The 25981-nt window shown below is 38.9% G+C and overlaps 1 protein-coding gene across 1 annotated transcript in view; it reads left to right on the forward strand.

Moving 5' to 3' along the window:
• Window positions 1–25981, forward strand: part of HIPK3 (homeodomain interacting protein kinase 3) — a 58726-nt gene that overhangs the window by 16559 nt on the left and 16186 nt on the right. The window contains exons 2-3 of the mRNA XM_009697268.1: window positions 19810–19933; window positions 24223–24342. Coding sequence (XP_009695570.1) covers window positions 19810–19933; window positions 24223–24342 — 244 coding nt within the window. The remainder of the gene's footprint in view (window positions 1–19809; window positions 19934–24222; window positions 24343–25981) is intronic.

Raw genomic sequence — 25981 nt, forward strand, 5'->3', positions numbered from 1 at the left:
GCCAGGGAACTTCATTTAAAAAAACCCACCCGTAACTCAGCCTCTCCTCCAACAAACAAAAATCCAAACAAAAAACCCTCCACCGAACAACAAAAACAACCAACCAAACAAAAAGCACAGAGTCCCCAAAAGCGAAAGACACCCCCACCCAAAAATGTATTGGGGAATGGAAAGAGAATGTATGCTCAGAATCACTTCAAGATAACTGTAGCTGTATGTACCTGTACTTATAGGACTGTCTTGTCAGAGCAGTGCATTGCTGTATTTAATTTTTCTCCTGTTGTGTGGTTTATTTTTTTTACTCTCCTGTGTAGAAACAAGTATTTTATGTCTTACTTGCTTTAACTAGTATATAGTATTTTGTGCCAAACTTCTGTAGGTTTGAGTCTATGAGAAAGTATCTGAAAAATTAACATTAGCCCAGATTGTTCTAAAACACACTCAGATACTTGACATCTGAAGGACTGCCACATGGGATTCTTCCCATAGTGCCGCTAGGCACTGTCCTTTAACTGCTGCATCACAAGTAGATGCATCTTTAAGGATATCAGTACTGCTAGGTATCCTTAGGAGTTCAAGTTCCTGCTGCTTCTGCTCTGAACAAGAAATACTTTAGGCCCATAAATTAACTTTTGGGGGGGACGTATTTACCTTCTTGATATACTGTAACTAGTTCTGTGGTTGAGGAATCCTTCCATCACTTGGAAGCATGTTGGGTGTATGGGGAATAGTGGTGAGTCCTATTCTGCCTCACAGCAAACATGCAAGGCTCAGCATCTCCCACTGCCAGCCCTTGGGGCACGGATACCTAATGCAGAATGCATGTGGGGAAGGGTGTGTTTGAACCATCCCTTATTCTCCTGCAGGTAGGCAGCTCTCTGGTCTGAGAGTCGCTCGCTAATCTGTGTAATTATTTTGAGTATTTAAGTATCTTCCGTTAAGTAGCCAGCTTTGCTGCCTTAATAACATCTTACGCAATTGGACCCTTCCCACGCTCCTTGCTGGCTCAAGGCAACGTGGCAGGGTCGGATTTTTAGTGTGCAAAAGAGGTAGGAATGCAGAGGGAGTCGCTGAAAAGGGACTATGTACAATTCGGAATATTTTATTTTCCAAGTCAAAATATCTCTTTTCTTTTCCTGAATCTCTTGTACATCAGTTACTCTATTTACAGCTTTTTTCCTTGCACTGAATGGACTGTTATGTGTTACTAAAGAACTGGTAGCTGAAAGGGATTAATACCCATTTCCCTGGGTATTAATCTATGATGTGGTTAAACACAGTCTCTTTTTATTCTTTGTGAAACCGAACTTTTAATTTAAACTGGATTTTAAAGAAAATATTTTAATTTTTATACTTTTAATATATAATCAAACTAGAGTTCTAATTTTTTTTCATTAGCCATATTTATTTTTCATTGGGCTCACGTGTGATTTGCCTAAGAAAAATGTGAAAACTTTGTCATGCTTTGAAACCTAAGTTGTGGAATTCGCACAACTGACAAATGCATGCTTAGGGGTAGTGGTTTTGATACATTTTACAAAAATAAAAATAGCTATTAGACACGCATTCCTGTGAAACAACAAATGTATTTCAAGTAGACCTAGATGTTAGTACAATATCCTTTCCTTTTTAAAGGGGGATTCTTCCTTTGCTTAATCTTATTATTTCTCCTACATCAAACATAAGCCATGCAGTAAAAAGCGGGATGAGGCAAAGGGCTGTGGAATATACATGTGAGCCTCTAATAACTTTCTGAAGACTATAAAAACAGCTCTGAATGATCAAAGATCCAGTCAGTATCCAGTCTCTGATAGTTGAGGTTTGACTATCCAGTGTGAGTGATAGCGAAAGCCTAAGCAAAGACAAAGCAGCGGAGAAGGTACATTTACATTGATAGTTCCTAGTATATTCTCCTAGCTGCTGGGAGTCTGAGCTCGTTAGCTTCCGTATGTTGGACCTTTTGTGTCTAGTAGCACATTAGAGGTAGTTTTTTGTTGCCCCTTTTTTGAAAAATGTTTTAATTTTTTTTGAAAAACAGACACTTCTGGCATGGCCAAATCCAGCAGTGGAGCTCCACAGTCCAGTTAGATTTTATGAAATAGATTTTGTATTTGTTGTGGAAAGAGGTCCTTTTGAGGAGCTGCTCTGTGGTGCAACAGCCAGTTTTATTGCATGAGTGACCAGTTCTTTGAAATGTGATCATTGGCTGCTGATGTTGCTGAGCCAGGCAAGAGCCCAGGAAAATAGGGTAAGTTGTGTCAGAAGGATGGTCTCATGAAATATTCCAAGCAGCTCTGTTCGAGTACAGTAGGGTAGTACTTTTTGCCAGTACAAAATGAGAGAACTGTAACTTGTTTTCTGAGTCCTTTGCAGCTACCACATCAGCCTGTCCTGTCCCTAATGAAAATGTTTTATTTGGATTGTGTTCCTTGTGTACTTTAACCTTTTTGGTTATTCCCCTTTGGCCCTTCATAAGGACATTTTGGGGCCCTTCATTAGGAAGGCCTGCGCTCAGTCTCCCAGCCGGCTTTATTAACATCAGGAAACAAAAGAGAGGAGGAAGGAAGTTAGGCTTCAAAATTCCCCAGTTTGGAACCAGTTGGGGTTTTTCTTCTTGTTGTTCCTGTTACTAAACCTAACTTTAAAATCAATTCTGTTTTGTGTGAAGCACAGTAGGAACAAACTATGATTCCACTTTTTAAGTTTGCTTCTTTCTGGTTTTAGTTCCCACAAATGGGAATGAGGTAACAAAAAAAAAGAGAGCTGTGCTTGTATTGACGTGGCTCTTGGTGATTGCTGGAAAGTGGAGGGGTCGGGGTTCTTCTTCCTTGCTCTGCCCCTGTGTTACCATCCCACAGAAATGGAAGGGCAAGGGAGGGCTCTGCAAAGGTGAGCAGTGCAGGAACAGAGCGTGTTTTCCAGTAGCATTACCCTGAATGCATGCTTGTGCAAGTAATGTTATTTGGAGGTGGGTTACTTCTGTTCTCTCCTAGCTAGCTTCTCCGTGTATTAATAAATCTCCTCTGTATCGCCTGTGTGCTAAGAAGTGGGTGGAGAAAGTGAGTGTACATATCTGTGAGTGTTGCTTTTGATAGGAAAAACATAGACATTTTCATGAGAAGCGTTTGCTGAGAATGCAGAGCTGGATTTGCTTTCCCTAGAAAACATCTGGGAGTTGAGTTCTAAGCAATAGTCAGTTTTCACAGCATTAAAATTGAATCCTCTTTAAACTAAAAAAAAAAATTGAAAAATTAGATGTTAATTTCTTGGTTGGCTGCAAAATGTATTTAGCCTTCCAACCTGTGACTGATGTGCGGTCTAATTTCATTAGAACAGGTAATCCTGTGTCATGCCTCTCTTGAATGTTCTTTGCAGCAGTTTTTTTTAGAGCACTTTGGGAGCAAATTCATGATGAGCTTGTTGTAATAGTCGCACACAGGATAAAGAAAATAGCTTATAGGTTTGTTCTGGAAATGATGACTTGACAGTAGCCTCTGGCAGTGGAATTTAGCTATCAATAGTGTGTTAATCCAGTTAAGTAGAGAGCCTTTCATAGGGAAATAAGAGTCATGTGTTCTAGCTAAATAATTACCTTTAAAGTAATCATGCAACTTGTAAACATTGCTTCAATATTTTTTGTGATTTTTTTTTTTTAATGACACAGCGATAACTCCTTATTGAAGCGATAGCACACGTAGTGGCTATGGGTGATATTTATTTCAGAACATTCTTATCTAAAGCTGTGTTGATACGTGTAAGCATTGACTTCATCAGCTAGTTTTTGCCCATTCCTGTTTACTATTTAAAAAATACCAAGAGTTATGACAATTGTGATTAGGCTTGCATTTATAAACCACTTTTTAAATCATAGTGAGCTTGCATTGAGACACGCTCATGATTTGGAGAAGTTTATGAAGCCAGTGCTCTGTTTTCCCTGCCTGATAAGTTGTGTCCCCAGGAGTCAGTTTTCACCTTAGAATTCTCCTGGATTCAGTTCAGCTCCCATCCTCTTCGCCTCCTGGGGGTATGGGCAGTGGTTTGACAGTTAAGCAATGGTTCAAATCAACAAGAAGGAAGAAGATAGCCGGTTAAATGCATGATAACTTACTTCATTTAACTCCTATTGTAACTTCAATCTCTTAATTTATAGATTTTTAACATACGTTATTTTTTTTCTACGCTGAACAGTGAAAGAAAGAAACTCTACGATTTCGCTTCTCATTTCAGTGGGTATACTGGCACCAGTGGGGGATAAGAAATACACAACACAGTGAGGTATGTGCTTATTCTGCAGAACGAAACCTGTTTTCAGTAGCTGTCGAAGTTGGTAGAGCTGGTAACAGCGTGCCTTGTTAAGATTGCCATGCCATTCTTTATTAAAAGATGCTGCTATAGAGTTCTTAAACCTTTGAGATGTAAGACATTGGAGCATGATCTTTTTGTTTCTGATGTTTGAGGCTGACTGTAGGGTTCTTATTTTCTTTTTCCCCTGATGAAACTAATCAGCCAAAGTTGGACGCCCCCTCCCCTTGGTCTTGGCAGATGAAAATCTGATGGTGCTTGTTAGGTTGGTTGGTTACTCTTCCTGATAGTTGACCATGCTACTTTGACATTGGAAAGATAATGGAAGCAAGTGAGTGGCAACTGGTCATCTGCCGCAGTTTGTATGAACTGCATGTGAACTTTAACTGAAATCAGGTATGTGCAATTGATAGTGAGTCTATTTTTGTCATGTTTAAAATAATAAAAATGTATTAGGAACAGGTGTGGCGTCTTTGAGAAACCTTCACACCTATAGTTTTACAAATCTTGTAAACCTGTGTATGTCAGGTTTAACTGCAACAGGTGCGTAAATGTGCTCCACTGTTACCATTATAACTTGCAACAATGTATGTGATCACTTCTCATTCTATAGAATTGTAGCCTCCTTTGGGAGAAAACTTAGTAATTGTAATGGTCTTTATTGCTGCTGATGCTTAATAAGCTTTAAAGTGAACACTGTAATATTGCTTTGACCATCCTTGAAGAACATAAAATGGTACCAGAATGTAATGATCTTTGTTTTGGAACAGGACCATCTTGCCTTTTATTTCAGAAGACCATTGTTTGAGGTCTCTAAGTGTAGGTAAAGACCTCTTTCCTCAGTACTTCGTCAAAGCAGTTTTTTGTCTTTTAAGTACTTGCAGTACCATACCAAGATTTGATAAGTCATTGACATACTTTTTGTAGACTATAGGGATTTTTATCTTCAGATTAAAATTTCTTTCAAAACATGTAACTTTGGGGAGTTTTTGTACGTCTGCTGGGTTTTATGTCTTTCCCAGTTGGTTATTTTTAGTTACATTTGTAAAAAAAACCTGTAATCTTGAATCATGGTACAAGCTGATTTGTACCGTGATTCAATATTGAATCATGGTACAAGCTGATTTGCCTATGGGCGTTTGCAGCATCAGAGCCAGAAAATGATAATTATAAAAAAAGTTTGTCACTGTCATCTAGTCTAGTTCTGAAATGACTAATGAAAATATTCCTATTTATCATTGTGCTCTAATGGACTCTTTTCCTCATAAGTTTGTTACTAGCCTCGAAGTCTCTTCTATTTTGAATGGTAATGATCCTGTCTGATTTCACCTGTGGTCTTTGGCTGATGTCAGTGACCAAAAAGAACTACAGGAACTTCATGAATATAGAAGAAAAATGCAAAGATTTCCCCTCCCGATAGTAGCATGTGTGTGTAGGGACTGTTCAAGTTGCAGGTAGCAAACTTGGGACATTGCTGAAACGGAGCAGTAGTGGGCTGCTTTTGGGAAGCGGGTTTCTTATTTCAAGAGGAGATTTTTTTTCCCCTCCTCATTTTAACAGACACAGGTTATAGTTACATTTTTAGATTGACTTCTTCCTAAAAGGGAAAAGCACAATGTAGAAATCACAGAAAACTTAATGGAGTTGACTCAAAAGGAAACATTAACTCTGTTAGTGAAGGCACAGCAAGGCCAGTGTTGGGAACCTAACTAAAAAGTGATGACATAAGGCGGGGCTGGCCTTTGAAAGTTTGTCCCATCAATTTGTGGTATGACAATAGAATCTAAAAATAGTTCCAGGGACTAAGAAAAGGTTACACTTTAATTTCAGGATTTTTTAAATTTTCCTTGCAAAATTCATACATGCTAGAAACAAAACAAGTGTGAATTCTCCACATCTCCAAGGAAATCACAAATACCTTTTTAGAGAAGCTTTGTTAACTGAACTTTAACTTTCATCTTTTCAAAGAGCAGGAGTTCCCAGTAAATACTCCTATTGTGTAGACTCTCGTAATACATTAGCCTTTAGGGCAGTGTTCAGGGTTTGGCCAAAGGTTATATCCTGTGCAAAATATTCAGACTTTCCAATGGTTTTATTTTTGCGATTTTTTGTCAGTTGTTGGCATTTTGAGTAAATTTTTAGGTGGCATGTTTTGGTTTTGTATTTTAGTGCAAGTCATTTGAAAGTTGAAACTAGCATGTCTCCCTGACATAGTATGGTACTTGGATGAATTAAGGATTTTATGTGGTATATATACCCCGTTCTCAGTTTAGGACATATTTGAGAGCGCTTCCTAACCTTTATTGGTATTGTATTAATGCATTTTTTTAATAGTTCAAATGAAAGGACAGTTGTGTTCTTGAAATAACTACTATTATTTTTTAAAGTTCAGGAAATGTTTTTTGCTCCTCACACTTTGCCAGCAGAGTGTCTTGCAGAGTCTTGTGAAATTCTGTGTAATCTTTCCTCTGTACGTTGAGAAGAGCGGGCAGTGAAGATGGCTTACCTTTCCTTTTTCTCTTGGAGACAAGAACTGTTACACAACAGCAGCTCAAGGCACTGAGCGGCGTCCGAGCAGTAGCACTGCTGCGAATGAGGGGAAAGTTCCCTGCCTGTTTGATCCTTGCTGCTTCTGTTAATATTGGCAATGTGTGCCTTTTCCTAACGTGAGCGTCTGTCTGCAGTGGGAACAGAATGACGATTTTAGCCATAAATAATGAGCTGCTCACAATGATTAGTGTCCTGGACTAGACTGAGTGGGTTTACTCCTGTGAAAGGCTCCTGTTATAATCCAATTATTATCTAGATCTCATTATTACCTTTTTTCTTTGAATTGCACTACCTGTTTTTAACTTTTATTTGCTCTGACAGCAGAATTACAACATTCTGCTTGATTAAAAAGAATTCCCAGTGTAATCTGATTACCCTGATTTCCTCTTTAGTGTGGTGGTAGAGGGTCTGGGTATTAGTATTAGGTACCAGGCAAGAGCTGATTTAAAAATGTTATCAACATTTATGTAGTGAGAAGAATAAATGGAAAAAACCCCTACCCTGTGTTGTAATGTTTGGGTAGAGTGTGTTACATTTTTGTATGTAATGTTCCTTTAAAAACCTTTCCAAAGCAGAGCTTGCAGAAATGCTGGGGTTCTTTGCTGTAGTCGCATTCCTGTTGCAGCATGTTGTCAGGGTCTGATATGACATCAATCTGGATGTAATAGATACATAGTTAAGCAGTTTATTTTTGGATCTGATACTCTTCTAGTAGACAGGCTCTCCTTTCAACAGGAAAGGACAAATAAATTAAAATGGGATACCAGGGAAGGACAAATAGGAAAAAAGCAGAGAGGAAAAAGTGTCTAAGGAGAACAGAAAAAAGGAAAAACCAGCAAAGTGCTCCTGGTGGGGTTTAAGGCTGGGGTGAGACATGGTAAGGGACCGTTGCGTATGGCTTCTTTCAGCGGAGTGCAGTGCAGTGGCAGGCAGGGGATGTGACATACTGGAAGGCTGAACTCTTACAGTCGGGCCTACCAAAATAGACTTCTGTGATTTTCCTTACTAGCAGTCCATAGGTTTAATTCAGCAGGGAGGACAAAAAATAATCTTGTACGTTTTCTAATGTAATTTCTTAGTTTTGTCAGAACGTTGACAGGTGATTTTGCTTAGTGCCCCAAAGCTTAGGCTCTTCGGTATTTCCCCATGATTGTGTTAGTGGAACCACTAAAGCGTGGGGTGAGGATGTGGCTTGTTCTGCTGGTGTCATTTTTACACCAGGGCTCTAATCATAGAAATTTGTATGGGAAAAACTCACCAGGTCAGCCAGTCAGTTCACTTGCCAGTGCATCATAAATTACTACAGCAGTATACAAATTAAAATTAAGGCTGTTGAACATCGGTGGGTACTGTATGTTGGGTATATTTTTCTGTATTGTTGTATGGAAGAAACAGATCCCAATAAAACACTGTGCCAGGCCTGTATCTGTTGAATATGGATCTAGCAGTAGATTTAGAACCCAGAAGTGTTTAAAAATATTTTTATTCACCAATAAGTCTCTACTAGTGTAACCTTGAGAAAGCAGATTTAATTTCATGTATGTTACCTCACCTGCCCCAGTTGCTGCTCTGTAGATTTTCTGTCATAGCTTTCTTGTAATGTTTCCTTTTTTTTTTTTTAATTTAGAAGCTGATATAGCTATTAAGTGACTAGATGATACTTTATATTGGGGAATAACCAAAGTGAAATGGATTCTGGTGTTCCATTTATTTAGTGAACACGATGTGAATCTCCTATGCAGAGCTGTGGCATCAGTACATGACTTTTTGCTAGGCACTACTTTTTAAAAATTGTATATGCTTTGAATATTTGAATTTTAAGTGATCAAATGTTGCTGTTAATCAGATACAATTATTTTTAAATGTTAATTTCCCCTACAGGTCTTCTGCTTGTCATTTAAAATACAATGGCTTTAACAAGCCTACTGTCTGTATTTATCCTTATATCATGCTGTCAGTGTTTGATCATTGATTTGATGATGTTTTTATAATTGTGTCACTACATAAATTTTCTGTAAAAAAACCAGTTTTTCTAAAATTACAAATTTTTTTCTTTTTTTTTCCTTCTGATAGAATTTTTTTTTCTTTGAGGGTAGGATTGTGTCATGGGCAACAACCTTCAGTTGTCAACTGAACAGGGCAACAACCTTCATACAAGTCAGGATAATAGACTGTGAAAGCCGTATTCCAATACTATGTAGAACATTATTAGGAAGGTAAATAGGATAAACATACTAGTTCGTATGAATACAGAATGATCTGGAGGTGTGAGAGAAATGAATGACACAACATTGCTCTGCCTGTTCAGGAATATTTGTGTTGACTTTTGGTGAGCTTTCTGTAATTTAAACAATGTTACTTTAAGTCAAAATTTATAAGTCTGAGTTGCAGAATTTCATCAGAATATCACTTTGCATCATCCAGATGGGTGCACATCAGCAGTAAAAAAAAAAAAGGGACGAGGTTGCGAGCAGATTTTCTTACCTTCTCAGATATCTATATGGCATGTTCATTTCCAGTGTAGTATGCCTACCTGGAGAACTGTTGTGCAACAGCTATATGCTGGAAAATTATTTCAAATAGCTTCACGGTTTATTGAGCTCTTGGGGCTGAGCTGCAGAGCTGCAGCAGCCAGGTGTGTCGTTGCCCTGTGTTGGAGGGCAAACTCTTTTGCAAGTGTTGCAGTGTTGCTGCAGAATGAAAGGAATTTTCCTTTGTGTCTTCAGGGTAGACTTTCCTTTGGTCTTGTTTGTGTGGTGTTTTTTTTTTTTTTTTATAGCTAGTTAATATAAAGTAATATATTACAATTAACATGATTCTTGACATAAGAGCCATATGCTTGTGTTCTGTGGTATTTTACCTGAACTATGCTAAAGTGAGAATCCATTTAAATATAAATAAATAAGAGAGACCCTCATGCTAATCAGTCATATCAGAAACCAATACCTCTTTCCGTTGCCTTGTGTCTGGTGGGAGTCTCTTGGTACGGTTTTTATGGCAGGATCAGGCTGCTTGCTTCTTTAGGAACACCATGACTTTGTAATCTCAGTCCAGATGTAGGAGTGTTGTCATCAGGGGTAAAAGCGCAAGAAGCCTTCACACAAAACTGACTTACAAGGTCCTGCTACTCTTGATGAGGATGCTACAAGCAAATACTGCTGTGCTTATTACACTTTTGTAGAAACTCTCTACCGTTTCTTCAGCTAGTGTGTTTGAGCACTGCAGGTCTGTGCAGACCCTTATAGAGTTCAAAGTTGATACTCCCACAAAATCAGCAATAACAAGGCTGGAAATTGTGGCTTAGTGTTTGATCCTCTCCTCGAGTGCACGTGCTCACCTGCTCTCCCTTGGGTGGAGGCTGATTTGAGGTTGCCAACTGCCCCACTACGTGATCTTCCACAATTACCTGTGCTTGCTGTAACTTCTATCTGGATTCCAAGCAAGATCATTTCAAGCTAGGTTTTCTTCAAAAATAATCAAGACAATTCACCAGCTCAACTTGAGTTTTTGTTTTGGCACAAGATTTTGGATGTTTTAATTTTCTGGGTGTTGCTACTTTTCCCTTCCCATCCCTCATTCCCCCCTGCCCCAATAAAAAGAAAGAAAAGAGAGGGGAAAAAACACAACTGAAGGTGGTTGTAGCATGTAGGGAGGCATGTTAGGAAAAACATACTATACAATAGAGACGGTCTCATTAAAGTAGATGCGCAGGCTGTTATTGCAGCTTGGGAAGTTAGTATGACCGCTTGCAAAACTGCAGATGAAAGGGTGTCTAGGTCTTTCTAGAAAGAGATGTGCAAACCAAGAATTTAGACATCTGTGTGCGTGTGCACATATGCGTACACACGCATCTGTAACAGCCTGTAATCCCCTCTAGTCTGGGGCAGGATTTGGGAGGCTGCACACACAACTGCATGCTCTGTAGGAAGGCAGAAGATGAGGAAACTCACCAGTCTGAGAAGGGAGTTACTTGTCACAGGTGCCTTTGGTGTGCCATCCTAACTGTGTGCCTTATTCAGCACCTCGACGTTGTCGGTAGGAGCGGAGCACGGCGTTTAGGCTGAGCATGCTCCTCGCTGCAGGTGAGGGTAGTGGTGACATCTGTGCGACCATCTTCTGCAACTGCCTTCTTTCAAGGATAAAGCACTGCAAGGTGGTTTCACAGTTAAGAGTAAAGCACACAAACTCAAGTATACAAAGGACACTGTCAGAATTCAGTTATCGGTAAGTAACCTCATTTACCTCATTGACACTTTGCTATCTAAAATGTAAATAAAATGTATTAAATTGTGGACTATTTACCAATAAAGCATCTGAAGAGTTTCTCTGTACACAATTTTCTTTGTTATGTTATTACATCAGTATCTGCTTTGCTTAATTTTCGTGTAATTTAAAAACTGCTTAGCACATCAAGTACATTAATAAATCACTTGGTAAGTTGCAGTCTTTCTGAAGAAAAATAAAATCATGAAAAGGCAGAAGCATAAACATTGTCTAGTTTTAATAAAAATCAACATCTTACTTCACTAGAGTTAGTTGATTAGTGGAGAAGAATCTATTGAAATCACTTAGCTGAAAAAAATCAAAAAGGAATAACGAAATTATTATCTTCAGTACTTCTGGTAAGTGATATGAGAAGGTGTATTAGGTTAAAATTTGTGGTGGCTCTTTCAGAACAAAATTCTTTTCAGTATCAGGAAAGCGTGCTAGGATAGTTTGCTTATATTTTATGTTATTTGACAAAATTACCTAGGATTTATTTGTAATTTGTCTGGTTTAATTTCTTGTCTTTTTTTTCCCCCTCATTCAGTTGTGAGTGCTATGTTCTAATTAACTTTTTTTTGCAGTGATTACCTCTTTTTGTAAGTAGTTATATATTTGGGCCACTCCCTATATAAGGTTTTTAAATTCTATCTTCTGAAGGTCAGATCAGGGTTCAAACTTAAACTGGCGGCTGCATGTCAGTCTTAGGTATTTTTTTAGACACTGAACGTTGCATAGTTTTATGAAAAAATTTTATGATGCTAAAATGAAGTTTTTTCTACCAGGAAATGAGAATTCCTTTTGCACAGCTCTGTGGACACAACCACAGCAATACCATGGCCTTAGAAGTGTACGGGAGATCCGGTGACTCATTTCCTCCTGTCTTCACTATCACTTGCCACGTAAGGGTCTGGTAGTGCACCAAATTCCTTCAAAGGAGGAATGAAATTATGGATGAGGGTATAACTTCTCCTATCATCTTGAACATATTTGTTCTCCCTGTGTTTTGTGATATATGGTGACATAGCCCTAAATTGGAAAGTGGTATTTTTGATTCTATCCTGCCACCTCAAAGACACAGATACCCCTGTCCAGCTTAACTAATGCTTCCAGAGTCTGTTTCTGAGCACTTATATTTTTGCTTTCAGTTTAAATCCTCTTCTTAGAGTTTAAAAAAACCCAAACAAACCCCAAAAAACCCTCCAAAATCAGAATTTGCTAGTTATGTACTTCCTAATGCCTAATCATAGCAGAGTTAAAAGAACTAGAAAACTATGCAAGAAAAGCCAGGAGAATTGCTGTAGATCTGTAATGCAAAACTGCGTACAGAAGGATAGGGAGGACAGGGAGAAAAGCTATTGTCTGGCATGGTGTACCGTACTTGCATTTCAAAGACAAAATCTACATTAACACATGACATTACCAATCTGTATTCTAACATCTCAATGGGCTTAAAAGCAAGAAACAATTCAACTATGAAAATGTTCTTAAAAAAAAAAAAAAATCACTCAAGTGAACATCTTATCTGTAACATGACTTTTTTAAAGACTTCTATAAATTTTATTGACATAATTGTTGTTCTAGTGAAATGACATTAAGAATAAAAATTAATTTGACCGTGAAGAAGATTGTAAAGACTTTATAGTTTGGCTCAAGGGATTTGAGTGGCTCTTATCTCTGTGCAACAATAGTGATTTTAATATGTAGGAAATGAGATGCACGTATGTTATCAGATCGGTGGTCTATGTATTCTGTTATTTTATCACTGGAGAAAATTTACCATAGCAGAAGGTTGCACTTCTGCATCTTCTGATGCAGGTTTCTTCCAGCTCTACACAATTAATGGCTGTTTTTATTGTATCTTGATAAGAACCTTACTGTTTAATCTAGAGCTGTTGTGGATATTTTTTCTGTTGGTCCATTCTTACTGTTAATAATTTTTACCTCAACAGTGGCCCATGATTTAAAATACAGCTTGTATTCTGGCTTTAAAAAAACAACAACAAAAAAAAAACCAGACAAAAAAACCCCACAAAAACCTTTTTTATTTACATCAGTCTTTAATCTCAAAGGGCATGTGGGATTCCTTTGTATTATATAGTGAGGCAGGACATTAGAAACACCTGGCTGCTTCTCTTCTTTATTTTATGTATCATTTGAGTAATGTTGCTGATCGTTCCTTCCTTCCTGAGGCTTTATAGTTTTAACCAGGGTTTCTTCTTGTACCCAAGTCTCTTTAAGTCTTTAATTTATATTGTCCTTCTCTGCGTCTTTTCTGTTTGATGTATCCTTTTTCAGATGGGGGTGACCAAAACTGAACACAGAATTCAAAAGTGAACACACACTATTCAAGGTGAGGGAATATCACTAGTTTTCTATAAGGCAAAATAATTTTTGATGTGTCTTTGTCCTTTGAAAATAAATACCAATATCCTGATTATTTTTGCTCCCAATTGTAAGATAATTTTGTCGAGTAATCTGTAAGTTGTCTAGATTTTTCTTGTTGGAAAGTTGGTTAATTTATAACTTACTAATTCTTATGAGTAGTTAATGAATGAATAATATACATTAATTTTCACTATGGTTTACTATATACCATGTATGCTCTACTGCCTGTCATTGTGTTGATCTAATTGCATATTTGAAATTCCTTCTGAAGTCCATCACAAATGCACTAGAGTGCCAACTGTTCTTTATATCCTTCATCATCCACAGATTTTGTCATTACACGGTTCATTCCCATTGCATCCTTCAGATTATTGACGTGTACTTGCCTGTGGGTTTTTTCTGAGTATTGCCACCTTGATTTGAGTCTCTCTAGCCTGGAGTCTTTCCCATGTTCTTGCAGATCTCTTAGAAATGTTTGCAGTCCTCCACATTCTTGATAAAGATTGGTGCTTGAAGAAGATGAATTGTACATGAGAATACTCATTAGAATGCCCATTACCATCTCTCATTAACTTATTTACTGCATCTGATCCTTCTCTTAGACCTCTTTTCTTTAGATGAATTGCATATCTCACAACTCATAGCTGGTTATTCCTTTCATAAAGTATATGCTTGCATTATGCTAGTAATGGTAGTGGGGCAAAGAAAGTATTATTCTTAGGTTTGTAATCTGTTTTGACTTTAACTCTTGCAAATTGGATTCATTTACAAGTTCTTTTGATCCATAGGATGACTTTGACCAGGTCATTAATAAAAAGCATCCTACCCTTTTGAGGACTTCTTTGCATTAGTATTTGTTATAATGATGGCAGCGTGTTGTATCCAGACTGGATAATTATTAGGCATTGTTGCAATGAACAGTGGTAAATATGGGTGGTAATGTTTGGCTTATATGAGAAGAGTGTGAATTTTGAGTTGCAAACTCATATTAGAAACATTGTCTCTGTTTACCTTCAATTATATGAATATGTAGAAGCCAAAATTTATGAAGTGTCAGTATTACAATTCTTATTCAGTATGTTTGAATTACAAAGTTAGAATGGCTTGATAAGGCTTATATGCCTGTTTGGAATGAATTTCACTGCAGAACTTGTAATGAAGAGGTAACAGTGCCAAGGATATACCAGCATTCCCAGTGTCTGGCATCTTTGGAATAGGCAATAGCACCTCGGGAGAGGAAGTAACTCTGCATTCCTTGTACAGCAGTGTTCCCTCCAGCTTCTGGCATAGAAGTTGGTATGGATGGTGCTTTGATCTTGGAAAGAAATCATGTAGATATGTTGAAAGGAGCGGGTGACATGAGGGGAGAAGGACTATATACTCTTCTCTCATCTGGAGAGTGGCAACCTGGTGGTCAATAAATAAAACGATGGCATGTGGTAGACAATAGATACGTTGACCCTTTCATAGAAATGACCCATAGAAATAAAAATTGCTCAGTCTCATTTCCTTGATATGTGAGGGGGTATGTGTAGTGTGTATATGTTAATAGGCCTTCAGTGGAAACGTATTTGAGAAATTATTTGTGTTCAACAGAAATTTTCATAAAATTAGCAGTTCTGGGAAGCTGCTCTCTTCAGTTGTTATTATGCACGTTAACTGCTGGTTTTTAGCTTTTTCATTTAACTTTTGTTTTAAGTTGGGTTTCTAACTGAAGACTTTTAGATACTTATAATTTGAAATGGCTTGACTTCTTACAGTTTTTGTATTGACTTATTTTTTTAATATGGCTAATTCTTGCTCTCTATTCTTTGTTCCTTCAGTGTAAAGATTGGAAGAGTTTTTCTCTTACTATGCTAAGGTTTTGATTTTTGTTTAATATTTGCTTGGTGTTTGATGGTTTGTTTGTGGTGGGGTTTTTTTGGTTCTTTGTTTGGTTTTTTTTTTTAATCCTTCCTAAAGGAATTATTTTACTTTTCTTCAAATTTGTTTATTTTGTTGATTCATTCTAAGCTGGCTAACATCCTGAAACTAAATTATTTTATGAAATATTCTGGTCTTTAAGCAAGTTAATGGAACAAATTGTGTGGTTTCTTTCCTCATAAGCTTACAAAAACCTGTAGGATAATATGTATATTCATGGTCTGTGTTGTAATAAATAGAAATGTGACTATCCAGACAAGCAGCTGAAGCAAATACTCATTTGCATCTTTCATTCTTTTAGATATTTCCGATAGAAGTCTGCTTCAAGAGTTGGGCTGTGCTGTGTCAAGCGAGAAAGGAGGATTTCAGAGGTGTTAGTCTAGGAACTGTTGCTTAATAAAGTGAATCTTTCCAGTGTAGTAATAGTGCATTTTAAATTCTAAATGAATTTTTCTGTTAATGTTTTTAATTAATACTTAATTAACATTGGTAAGAAGGAAATAGATGCTCTTTCTGTAAAATCTTGCTTTTAATTCATTTAGGTACATTTAAGTAAGATTTGGTATCCTTAAGAAGTTTAGAAAATTTTGGTGTTCTCTCTCTTGATCATAGAATCATAGAATGGTTTGGTTGGAAGGGACCTTAAAGACCATGCAGTTCCAACCCCCCCTGCCATGAGCAGGGACACCTTTCCACCAGACGAGGTTGCTCAAAGCCCCATCCAGCCTGGCCTTGTGACCCCCCCAAGGGATGGACCAGCCACAGCTTCTCTGGGCAACCTCTTCCAGCACCTCACCACCCTCACAGTGAAGAATTTCTTCCCAATATCTAATCTAAATCTACTCTCTTCCAGTTTAAAGCCATGGCCCCTTGTCCTGTCCCTACATGCCCTTGTAAAAAGTCCCTCCCTAGCTTTCTTGTAGGCCCCTTTAGGTGCTGGAAGGCTGCTATAAGGTCTCCCCGGAGCCTTCTCTTCTCCAGGCTGAACAACCCCAACTCTCTCCACCTGTCCTCACAGCAGAGGTGGCTCCAGCCCTCGGATCATCTTCATAGGCTCCTCTGGGCTCACTCCAACAGGTCCATGTCCTTCTTGTGTTGGGGACCCCAGAGCTGAAGGCAGTACTGCAGGGGAGTTCTCAGCAGAGCAGAGTAGGGGGGGAGAATCCCCTCTCTCGACCTGCTGGTGATGCTGCTTTTAATGCAGCCCAGGATACGGTTGGCTTTCTGGGCTGCAAGCGCACGTTGCCAGGTCATGTTGAGCTTTTCGTCAACCGTCATCCCCAAGTCCTTCTCCTCAGGGCTGCTCTCGATCCATTCTCTGCCCAGCCTGTCTTTGTGCTTGGGATTGCCCCGATCCATGTTCAGGACCTTGCACTTGGCCTTGTTGAACTTCATGAGGTTTGATGTCTTGTTATGGGCTAACAGATGCTACTTACTAAGTTGGGAACTACAGTAGCTTCTGGTGCACTAAACATCTTGTAATCTGCAATAGATACCAAGCAGTAGTGTGTGGTGTGTGTGCATGTGTGTGGTGGTGTTTTGAGAGAGAGAGATGTGTACTAAGTTACGCTCTTCTTTGAGTAATCTGATGTTAAAGTGACTGTGTTGGGACATCTGGAGTTCCTACCACTTAATTTAATGTCTATGGTTGTAGTTAGGAAAGGGAATAACTTCCCTTTAAGCTGCATGTAAAAACATTTCTTATATGAAAAAAGAGTTGTGGTTAAAGAGTCCCTCTTTAACCCTTTCCTCCCCAATTGTCCAAGTATATTTTAACTGGAAGTTTGGAAGAAAGAGAGAGAGATAAAGGTGCTTTTGCGCATGACATGAACAAACTGATTTCCTTGATCAAAAATATTTGAGCTGGTTGAGACCAATCTAAACATAATCAAACCCAATGCAAGTTCTCCTGTAACTTTGCTGTGGGAGAGTTGCTCCATTTTAAGGACCAGCATGAGGCCATAGTAGGAATGTTGAATCTGAAAAACAGCAGACTTGGTGTTTCTGTGGAGCAGGAGCTCTTCATCTTCCTCACTTCAAGCTAGCCTGAAAATGGTTATCGTTCGCTGTACTGTAGTACAGTGCGGGTAGCCCTGCTTGGGAGCACATTTCTTTCCTCTTCCTTTCTGGATGGTAAGTCAGGTGTTGGGAAGTGAGGAGCACTGATCTTACTTATCCTTTAATGCGTTCCTTTTCCTTAGACCTGTTAGTGCTTTGATTGATATCACAGAACTACTTGGTACCCATGGAAAAATTTAAGATTGCTGCATTTTGAAATACAGGAAACATTTTTGTTTTGTTGTCGTATCTACCCTTATCCTATGCCTTAAAAGAGACAAGCGACAGACCGACTGACTGTGGCTATTTTTATACAGTGTGCATATTAACCCATGAGTAAATGTAAGAGGTTTTAAAGAGCTTATTTTAGCAGAAGCATTTGTTAAAGCCCCTATATCCATAGGCTGTGTGTATGTTCATTAACTATTCAGGGCTGTAACATAATACAACAAAAGGAAACGTGTTTTAACAGAGATCTGTAACAACCGTACACAGACTGGCACCCGGCCAGCAGCTGAAGACAGACTTTTCTTACTGCTATTTCTAGTCTTGCAGCATCTAGATATATTGAATTTATTTCTCAGATAACAAATCTGGCTATTACTTACTGCAGTGTCACGATCCCACATTACAAAAATACTTATGTTCGATCCCCAGAAGTTTATTGTAATCAAATCTTTGAAGGCAGGGGAAAACTGAGCCTCTCCAGTTTCACCACTAGTGTGACAAGATTTATCCTTCATATAATGGCATCTGCAATGATTTGTGGCAAGGATGGGAAGAACTGAAGCACTGGCACAAATGGAAAGTATGTAAATATTTAACAGAATATCCTATCCTGTAGACTTTCTTATCTGTGGAAAGTCTCGGACTTTCCCGGTCACAGAAGCCCAGGTGGCTTCACTGGCCAGGGATGGGGCAGAGCATGGGGAGTCCTTCCCTGGTGGTGAACATGCATCTGTGGAGCTTGGAGTATGTCTATGTACAGCTTCTGCCAACTACTCCTTGTGTAAAGCGATAGAGATGCTTCAGCTCTTGCTCTACTGTATAGCTACAAAATAGCTTCTCTGTCCCAGTGTAGCATGAAAATAGGAATTGCTTCCCAATGCAGTACATGTCGGTGAATTAAAGACTATTTTGATGAAGGTAAATGTCAAAGGAGAAGATAAATGAGATGTGTAGGAATTTACTAAGGTCAGAGATTCTGTTTTCTGTGTGGAATGTCAGTATGATACACCAGCATGTGCCAAAGCATAAGATTTTTAAGCTTTTACACAGGTGAGAAATCGTGATTTTTCCCTATGAGCATGTTACCTGGTCAGTTGAATGCTACTGCTCTGCTCAGCTGTGATGGGAATTACCCTGTTAGTTTTAATCACCTTCGTACTATTCTGTGACTTGTTAATCTTAACAACAGATTGTCTGTTTTAAAAGTAAATCACTTTATAGTGTGATTCTTTAAATAATACTTCACGTTTCCAGGCGTCTTCCTATATTAGGATGCAGAGGTATTTTAATTCTTTTCCCTTTTGTTAATAGCTTGAATGAACTGGGAGGGAAGGTTTAAAAAAGAACAAATGCAATTAAAATGGATATCTGTGAAATACTTGAGTCTTGTTCCACGTGAACAGAAATGTTAAAAGCCCCTTTAGCAGCTGTGTCAATAGCAATTCTTCTGGTTCTTGAGAACAGGAATAAATTCAAATGCTGTTGGTTAAATAATTCACATGTGTTTTAGGTGAAAAATAAGACCTGGTCTCTTTAGCAAGTGCAGTGTTTTCATTTAAGTGATTTAAAAATTGATCACATTGAACTGATTTGAGTGCATTCAGGGATTTGCAGTTACGTAATTAAATTGATATTTTAAATAGCTTTAAGTGTACTGTCCAGTTGGGAAGTGTGCAAGTGGATTTTCAGCTAAAACTTTTTTTAATTTGGTTTTGAGGTAAATGACTGTATTGTGTTTCAAATGTAGTGTAGACGTTGAGTGGATGAATCATTTGGGACATACTGGAAGAAGAGCAAAAGTGTTGAATCAGTGACATGCTATTTTTCAGGCATATCAATTATTTTCATGTATGTAGCAAACTGATGCTTGTAGGAAAAAACCATCTCAGAGCTACAAAATTTTACCATGGGTTATCTAGATAAAGAAAAATGCAATTTCTGATGTTATGATTTTATTGAAATAATTAGCCTGTGTTTTCAAATAACAGATTTTGGGGTTTTTTGGGTTTTGTGTTTTGGTTTTTTTTGTCATGTTGGATTGTTGAATTACCTTTTTCCCCCCAAGGAAAAAATTCAGTAACCATGTTTAATTTGCAGAGCACCAGAGATCATACTGGGATTGCCGTTTTGTGAAGCCATAGACATGTGGTCGTTAGGGTGTGTGATTGCAGAGCTCTTTCTTGGATGGCCATTGTACCCAGGAGCGCTGGAATATGACCAGGTAGTAGAATAAATTTCACAAGCATATGCACACTTTTTGCAACTTAAGAATTTCAGATCATTAAATCCAGAATTTCCAATGTTAATATTAAGCAGTATTTCTTCAAGTCTCCTCAATGCTTTGAATTTAGTCTTACTGTCCTAGAAACATAAATCTTGTTTCTAGACCGAATTGCGTATTGTGTTGCTTTTCTGAAGTAACTATCAATTTGTCCTTTTTTTTTTTTTCCTCCTGTCTTGCAAAAGAAATGTTAGTATTGAAGCTGTTTTTTCTGATGGAAACCAAAGTTTGTGGCCACTATCATTGCATTAGAATCTCTCTTTCACTTGCCATGAACGCGGTTGACTCTGGACTGTCTGTTCAGATGTCAGGATTAGTTGTCTTTTGAATACTTCCTGATGCTTTCTGAAAATCCAGCATAGCTCAAAATTTTGAAAGCCTGTACTTCACGAGGAACGAAAATCAACTGTCGCATTAATACTGTATGTATGCAATGGCAAAACTTGAAGCTGTTGAAGCTGTGCCTTTACTTTGTTGGATGGAGTTTTCAACTACTGACACCCTTGGCTTCGTGAGCTGACTTAAAAAAAAAAATGTTTCTAATGAAAGACATAGAACCTTTTCTATTTAGAACACTTAAGAGACAGAAGTCTTTAATGTTCTACCATAATGTGGAAATTTGGAAGGAACCTAATCAGCATTCTGACTATCCCCACCTGGTTTTGAACTTTGAAAGTGAAGAAATCTCCTGAAAATCCCGGATGTACAGCCCTGTTTTCTTACTAACTTCTAGATCTTTGATTCAGCATTCAGTGTAGGGGCAGTTCCTCCAGCGTGTTGTTTAGGTTATTCAAATCCTTATCTTCATATAGTGGGCTTTTGGCTTCGTAGGGGCAGTTCCTCCAGCATGTTGTTTAGGTTATTCAAAGCCTTATCTTCATATAGTGGGCTTTTGGCTTCCTGTGCTTACAGATCAGACCTATTTTTCTAAAAATTTGTTAAAACCACTGTCAGGGCATGTATTGGTTTTGGTAGCATTTCATTTTTCAGTTTACTTCATTTACACAAAATTCAGTGTTTCATGGGTAGGAAGTGAGCTATGAGTGGAACATGGGTTGATACTTTGATGCATTTAGAAGACCTTTGTGCAGGGTATTGCAGTTAAAATGGAGAATGAAAGAGGAAACAGCTAACAACCATATAATTCACTATACTCTTCAAGGAAAAAGTAAAGACATTTGTTTTTTGAAAAGAATCTGTAATAGTGTCTCAAAAATTTCCAAGAACTTAGCAAATTGATTTACTTCTTATTTTGAGAGAAACTGCAGGAGAAGATCTGGACTTTCAAATAAAAAAAAGGGGCGGGACACCATATGTAATTTCCAGGATTACTTCCACTTTTGAACCCCATTCTGCTGTAAACAGCTGTTAAAAGATAATCTGCTGTGGGTGAGGGAAGGACCTGTAAGACCAGTTCGTGGTCGTCTTCTGATGATCACACATAAAGGGCAGATGCTGCTTCTGGATGTGGAACGTGGCTTTGGACCACATCTTCAGTCACTTGCGAAGCAGGGATTTGAATGGTGGAAAATGCTGCCTGTGTCCCGATTCTTTCCTCAAACTAACTTGTGCTTCGTCACGATGGCAGGAGCCCAGACTGTTAATTAATGTGTGCCAGTGGGCTTATGTAGCTGTGAGCCTCTGACTTTTGTACAGAGAGCAGGAACAGTGTAAAGCTCAATCTCATGATTATGAGGATGTGTTTTTCAGAATAATATGGAGTCTCATTTGAAAAGAAAAGACCTTCTTTCCCCAGCTGCACCTCAGCCATCTTGTTGTGTACGAAACCCGGGCAGATGAAGGCAGTTTAGTACGGTGCACAGAGTGCCTGCCTTCATAGTGCTTGTTGGCTCATCTATTCTCAGTTTTAGAGAGCCAGGTCCTTATGACAGTATATTCCCATCACTTGTTTCTTACCGTTGTAGGCTCAGGACCAACATGGCTCAACTTCTAGATACTACTGGACAATGCAAGTAAACAGCATTGTCACCAATGACAGCCACCTTCCAAGATGATGTACTTCATGCAAAGGACTACATGGATTAGGGGCTAATCTTGATGCCTGTAACAATTTCTGTTTGCTTTACAAGAATACCGAGTTTAAAAGATTTTAAAGACAGACGCATCATTCAAGTTTGGTGGAAGCATCGGTTAACAGCTTGTCTAGCAACTTGTGTGATCCTCATGTTGGAGAAGTCATGGTGGAAGAGGAGCTGTGACCTTCTCTACACCAACAGGAATTACCTTATTTTAGTCAGGCTTGTCATTGTGCTCAAGCAGGTCTGCAAAACTTGCTTTGGAGAAATTTGATTCAGGGTTTTCCTTGGTGTACATGAGTACAGCAGTCACAGGAGATGGCTCCCACAGAAATTCTTTTTGTCTTGCTATGTGGTGTGTGTCACCGAGTGAAAGAACAGGCACGGGCTTTGTGCTGCATTTCTCCCTGTCCTCCTGGTATGTGGCAACCAACACGCTAGCCCTTGAAAGGAAGCTCTTAAGTTGTTATATTCATTTGTGGTTATAACCAGTAACAGCTGTACTTCTCAGTGGAAAATAACCGTGTCTTCTGAGCTTTAATTGTTATTAAAAACAGGCACAGGTGCTTAACTGCTAAATTTTTGAATTAATGCATTGTTTTTCCCCCCCTAATTTCTAAGACTTTATAATGTGTTTCGAAAACAACTAAATGATCTAGAAACATTTCTGATCAGAGTGGGATTCTCTTTGCTCCCTGATGTAGGGAATTGCGGAGGATACCAAATCCCAAAAGTTGGCAGCATTGCATTTAGTTCCTCCCCACTTTGGTCTGACGGTTATTTTTCAGCGTAAGCCTTGCATGTACCTTTCCTCGCTTCTGCCCATCAGTTTTTCTGACGCTCTGTGGGTCCCCTAGCTCTCAAGTCCTTTGTCTTCCATTGAATTCATCTTTTCATCTCCCAGTTCCTGGTTTGGTGTATTTCACCACTTGCTCCTTTTGATTATTTTTTTTTCCCCTCCTTTCTTCCATTCTCTCTTATTCCCTGGCTGCTCTGCCTTTTTGGGGGCGGGGGGCACACCAGCAGCCCCTCTGTGGAGGCATGTGGCCTGGGTTCACCACTCACTCCTTTTGATTATTTTTTTTTCCCTCCTTTCTTCCATTCTCTCTTATTCCCTGGCTGCTCTGCCTTTTTGGGGGCGGGGGGCACACCAGCAGCCCCTCTGTGGAGGCATGTGGCCTGGGACCCTGCCCAACAGCCTTCAGCCCTCACTCCTCTTGGACCTTCAGCCCTAGCTGCTGGAATCGGTACTCCCTCCATCCCAACCTGCAACAAGCTCAGTTTTCAATTCTTGCCAATTATTATTTCAACTCATCTTTCCTGAAGGTGTTTTTTTTTTCTAATTTTTAAAGAAGTATTACTTCTGGGATAACTCCTACCTTGTAGAGTGAGTTAACATTGCATGCACAGTAGTTAAAACACATCATAACGTATTGTTTCAACAGATTTCTGTCGGAGCCTTGAATCTTAACTATTTTAGATAACACTTTGATCATCAACTATAAGAAAGGTAAAGTGCATAGTATATCATCTTCTAAAATAAATGCATATTGATCAGAAAAGAGCATCTGACCATTTCAGCATAAAGCTAGTCCCTTCTCATTGCATTCAGTAGCAGATTTTCTCAGATGACAGTGTCTTTTGCTGGATGCCTAGAGGTTGTACATGCACATCCCTTTGAAAGTGGAACGTTTCCTTGAAATGCAAGTGTGTCAGATGTGTAAAAGACTGATACACTGGAAACAGCAAACGGGAAGGATTTTTATCGAGTTGTATAATGAGAGTATGCAAAAAAAAAAAAAATCACCAAACTTCTGTATGCAAGCAAAGCACTCCTACTAATTTTCCTGTTTAGAATGAAAGTACTGCATTTAGGATTTGAATGAGTTGAGGAGGTAATGACAGCAGCTCTCCCCAGCTCCTCATTTCTGTGACCAAACTTTAAAAGCTGGCTTATACAGGTCACTTCAGAGGTTTCTTTATGTGTGGTTTTCTCTGAGGGATGGAGAGAGCAGTATCAGGTGCCCAGTGTTAGGTTTCTCCTCTATGTAAGATGTAGTTGTCAAACTGCAGTGCCGTAAGGGTCGTTCATTTTGCCATTTTTGAAATGAAATGGCAAATTTTTAACTCTGTGGATCAGATTTTGAAAATCAGAGATAAAGTATTTCCCTTTTTTTTTTTTCCCTTCCTCAGATTCGTTACATTTCACAGACTCAAGGTTTGCCAGGAGAGCAGTTGTTAAGCATGGGAACGAAAACTGCAAGATTTTTCTGTAGAGAAACGGATGCACCATATTCTAGTTGGAGATTAAAGGTAAACAGTAGAACATATTCGTGTGCAGAGAAACCAGAGGGGCCGAGATTCACTACAATGGTGTTAACTCCCTTCTACATCTCCTGTGTTTTTCATCAGTCCCCGCTCTGTATCCCTTCCATTTTTCCCGTTCCCCAAAACCAGTGCTCCAAGCTCATGCCCACATTTCTTCCCACCAGCTGGCCCAGGGACAGGTCTGGTGCAGCTGCCAGGCTGTGCTGCTGCCAGGTGGACAATTCAAGTTAAGCCTTGTATCTCCAGAGGTACTAAATGAGTTGTTTGGGTTTTTTTTTCTCTTGCTCGGTTACCGTTTTTCACTTCACTTTAAAGAATTTGTCTCTGAGGCCCAAGCTGCGCTGTCAAAATTTGTTCAAAACTGGCTTCAGAATCAGAAGTTCCTAGGGGAAAAAGGAGATTAAGAAAAAACATGACTGTACAGCTCATTTCCTTCAGGTCTCCTACTTAAAACAGTCTTTGGCTGAAAGCTGCAGTACAATGAAAGCAGATGAAATAAAAAAAATGTACTTTTACAGTCTGCGCGCCTTGCTTCTCTCTACGCAATGTTATTGCACACTGGCCATAAGCAGACCTTTAACTTCCTATGCAAATACTTTTTTTAAAAAAAAATTGTATTTCTTCATGATGCAGCTTCACTGAATTTATGGAGGGCTCGAGGAGACAGGAAGCACTTACAGTTGACATAAAACTTCTATAGTAACAAACAGCTGACGAGCTCAGAGCACCAAGTTGTGTAACTCTCCACAGTAACTTGGTAAATCCCTGGTGCACATTGGGCCGAGCAGCCGGCACCGGTGCTGCCCCGCCGTCGTGCTGCGGGGCCGAGTTATGTAAGGATTCTCCGGTTACGCCATCCTGATTATTCCAGTATTCTGTTTTTTCGGGTGGTTGATCATTAAGTGACAGCTTACATCTAGCTTTTCCGTATTGGAGAACCTAAACGAGTTCTTGATGCAAACAGCCCTCCCTGTGTTCAGAAGCTGTTACCTTGCGGAGGTTAATTCTCTTGCGTCAGACTAAATATTGTTTTGGGGAAAGACAGGAGTTTTGGTATGGACCGTTGGTCATTACTCAGTTTTTGTCAAAGTTAATTTTGGAAACTTTCCTGTAATCTGTATGTTAAACAATTTTTTCCCTGCAGTCCTGCCTTGCCTCTTGCAACAGCAGCCTACTGCTGCTGTCTGTGTTGAAGGAGGAAAATTGTAACAAAGTGGTATTCCAGCTCATAAATCACTGACGGGTGATTGCATTCGTTCTCTAGGATTTCATCGTTTGTTTCATCCTTCACTATTTAAAATACTTACACCAACTGTTGTGTATGTGGAGAAATAAAAGTACAAAAATAACAAAACAAAAGAGAAAGTGAAAAGAAATTGAACAATCTACCTGGGTTTTGTTTTATATTTTTACAGTGATATGATGTTTCTGCTGTTTGGAGTTAAAGGTCTGAGTTTGAGGAAAGGGGTAAAATACAAGTAATAGAAAACCTGTGATATATAAAAATATCAGCATAGGAGAGCGTTTCAGTAAACAACTTTTTGATAGGCTTTCAGTGCTTCCTGTGTGATTTACAAACCATTTACAAACAATTGTAGTCCAGTAGTGTGACCAGTCAGATGTG

The sequence above is a fragment of the Cariama cristata genome, unplaced genomic scaffold (assembly GCF_000690535.1).
Source record: "Cariama cristata isolate BGI_N322 unplaced genomic scaffold, ASM69053v1 scaffold3793, whole genome shotgun sequence".
In the NCBI taxonomy this organism is placed as follows: Eukaryota; Metazoa; Chordata; class Aves; order Cariamiformes; family Cariamidae; genus Cariama; species Cariama cristata.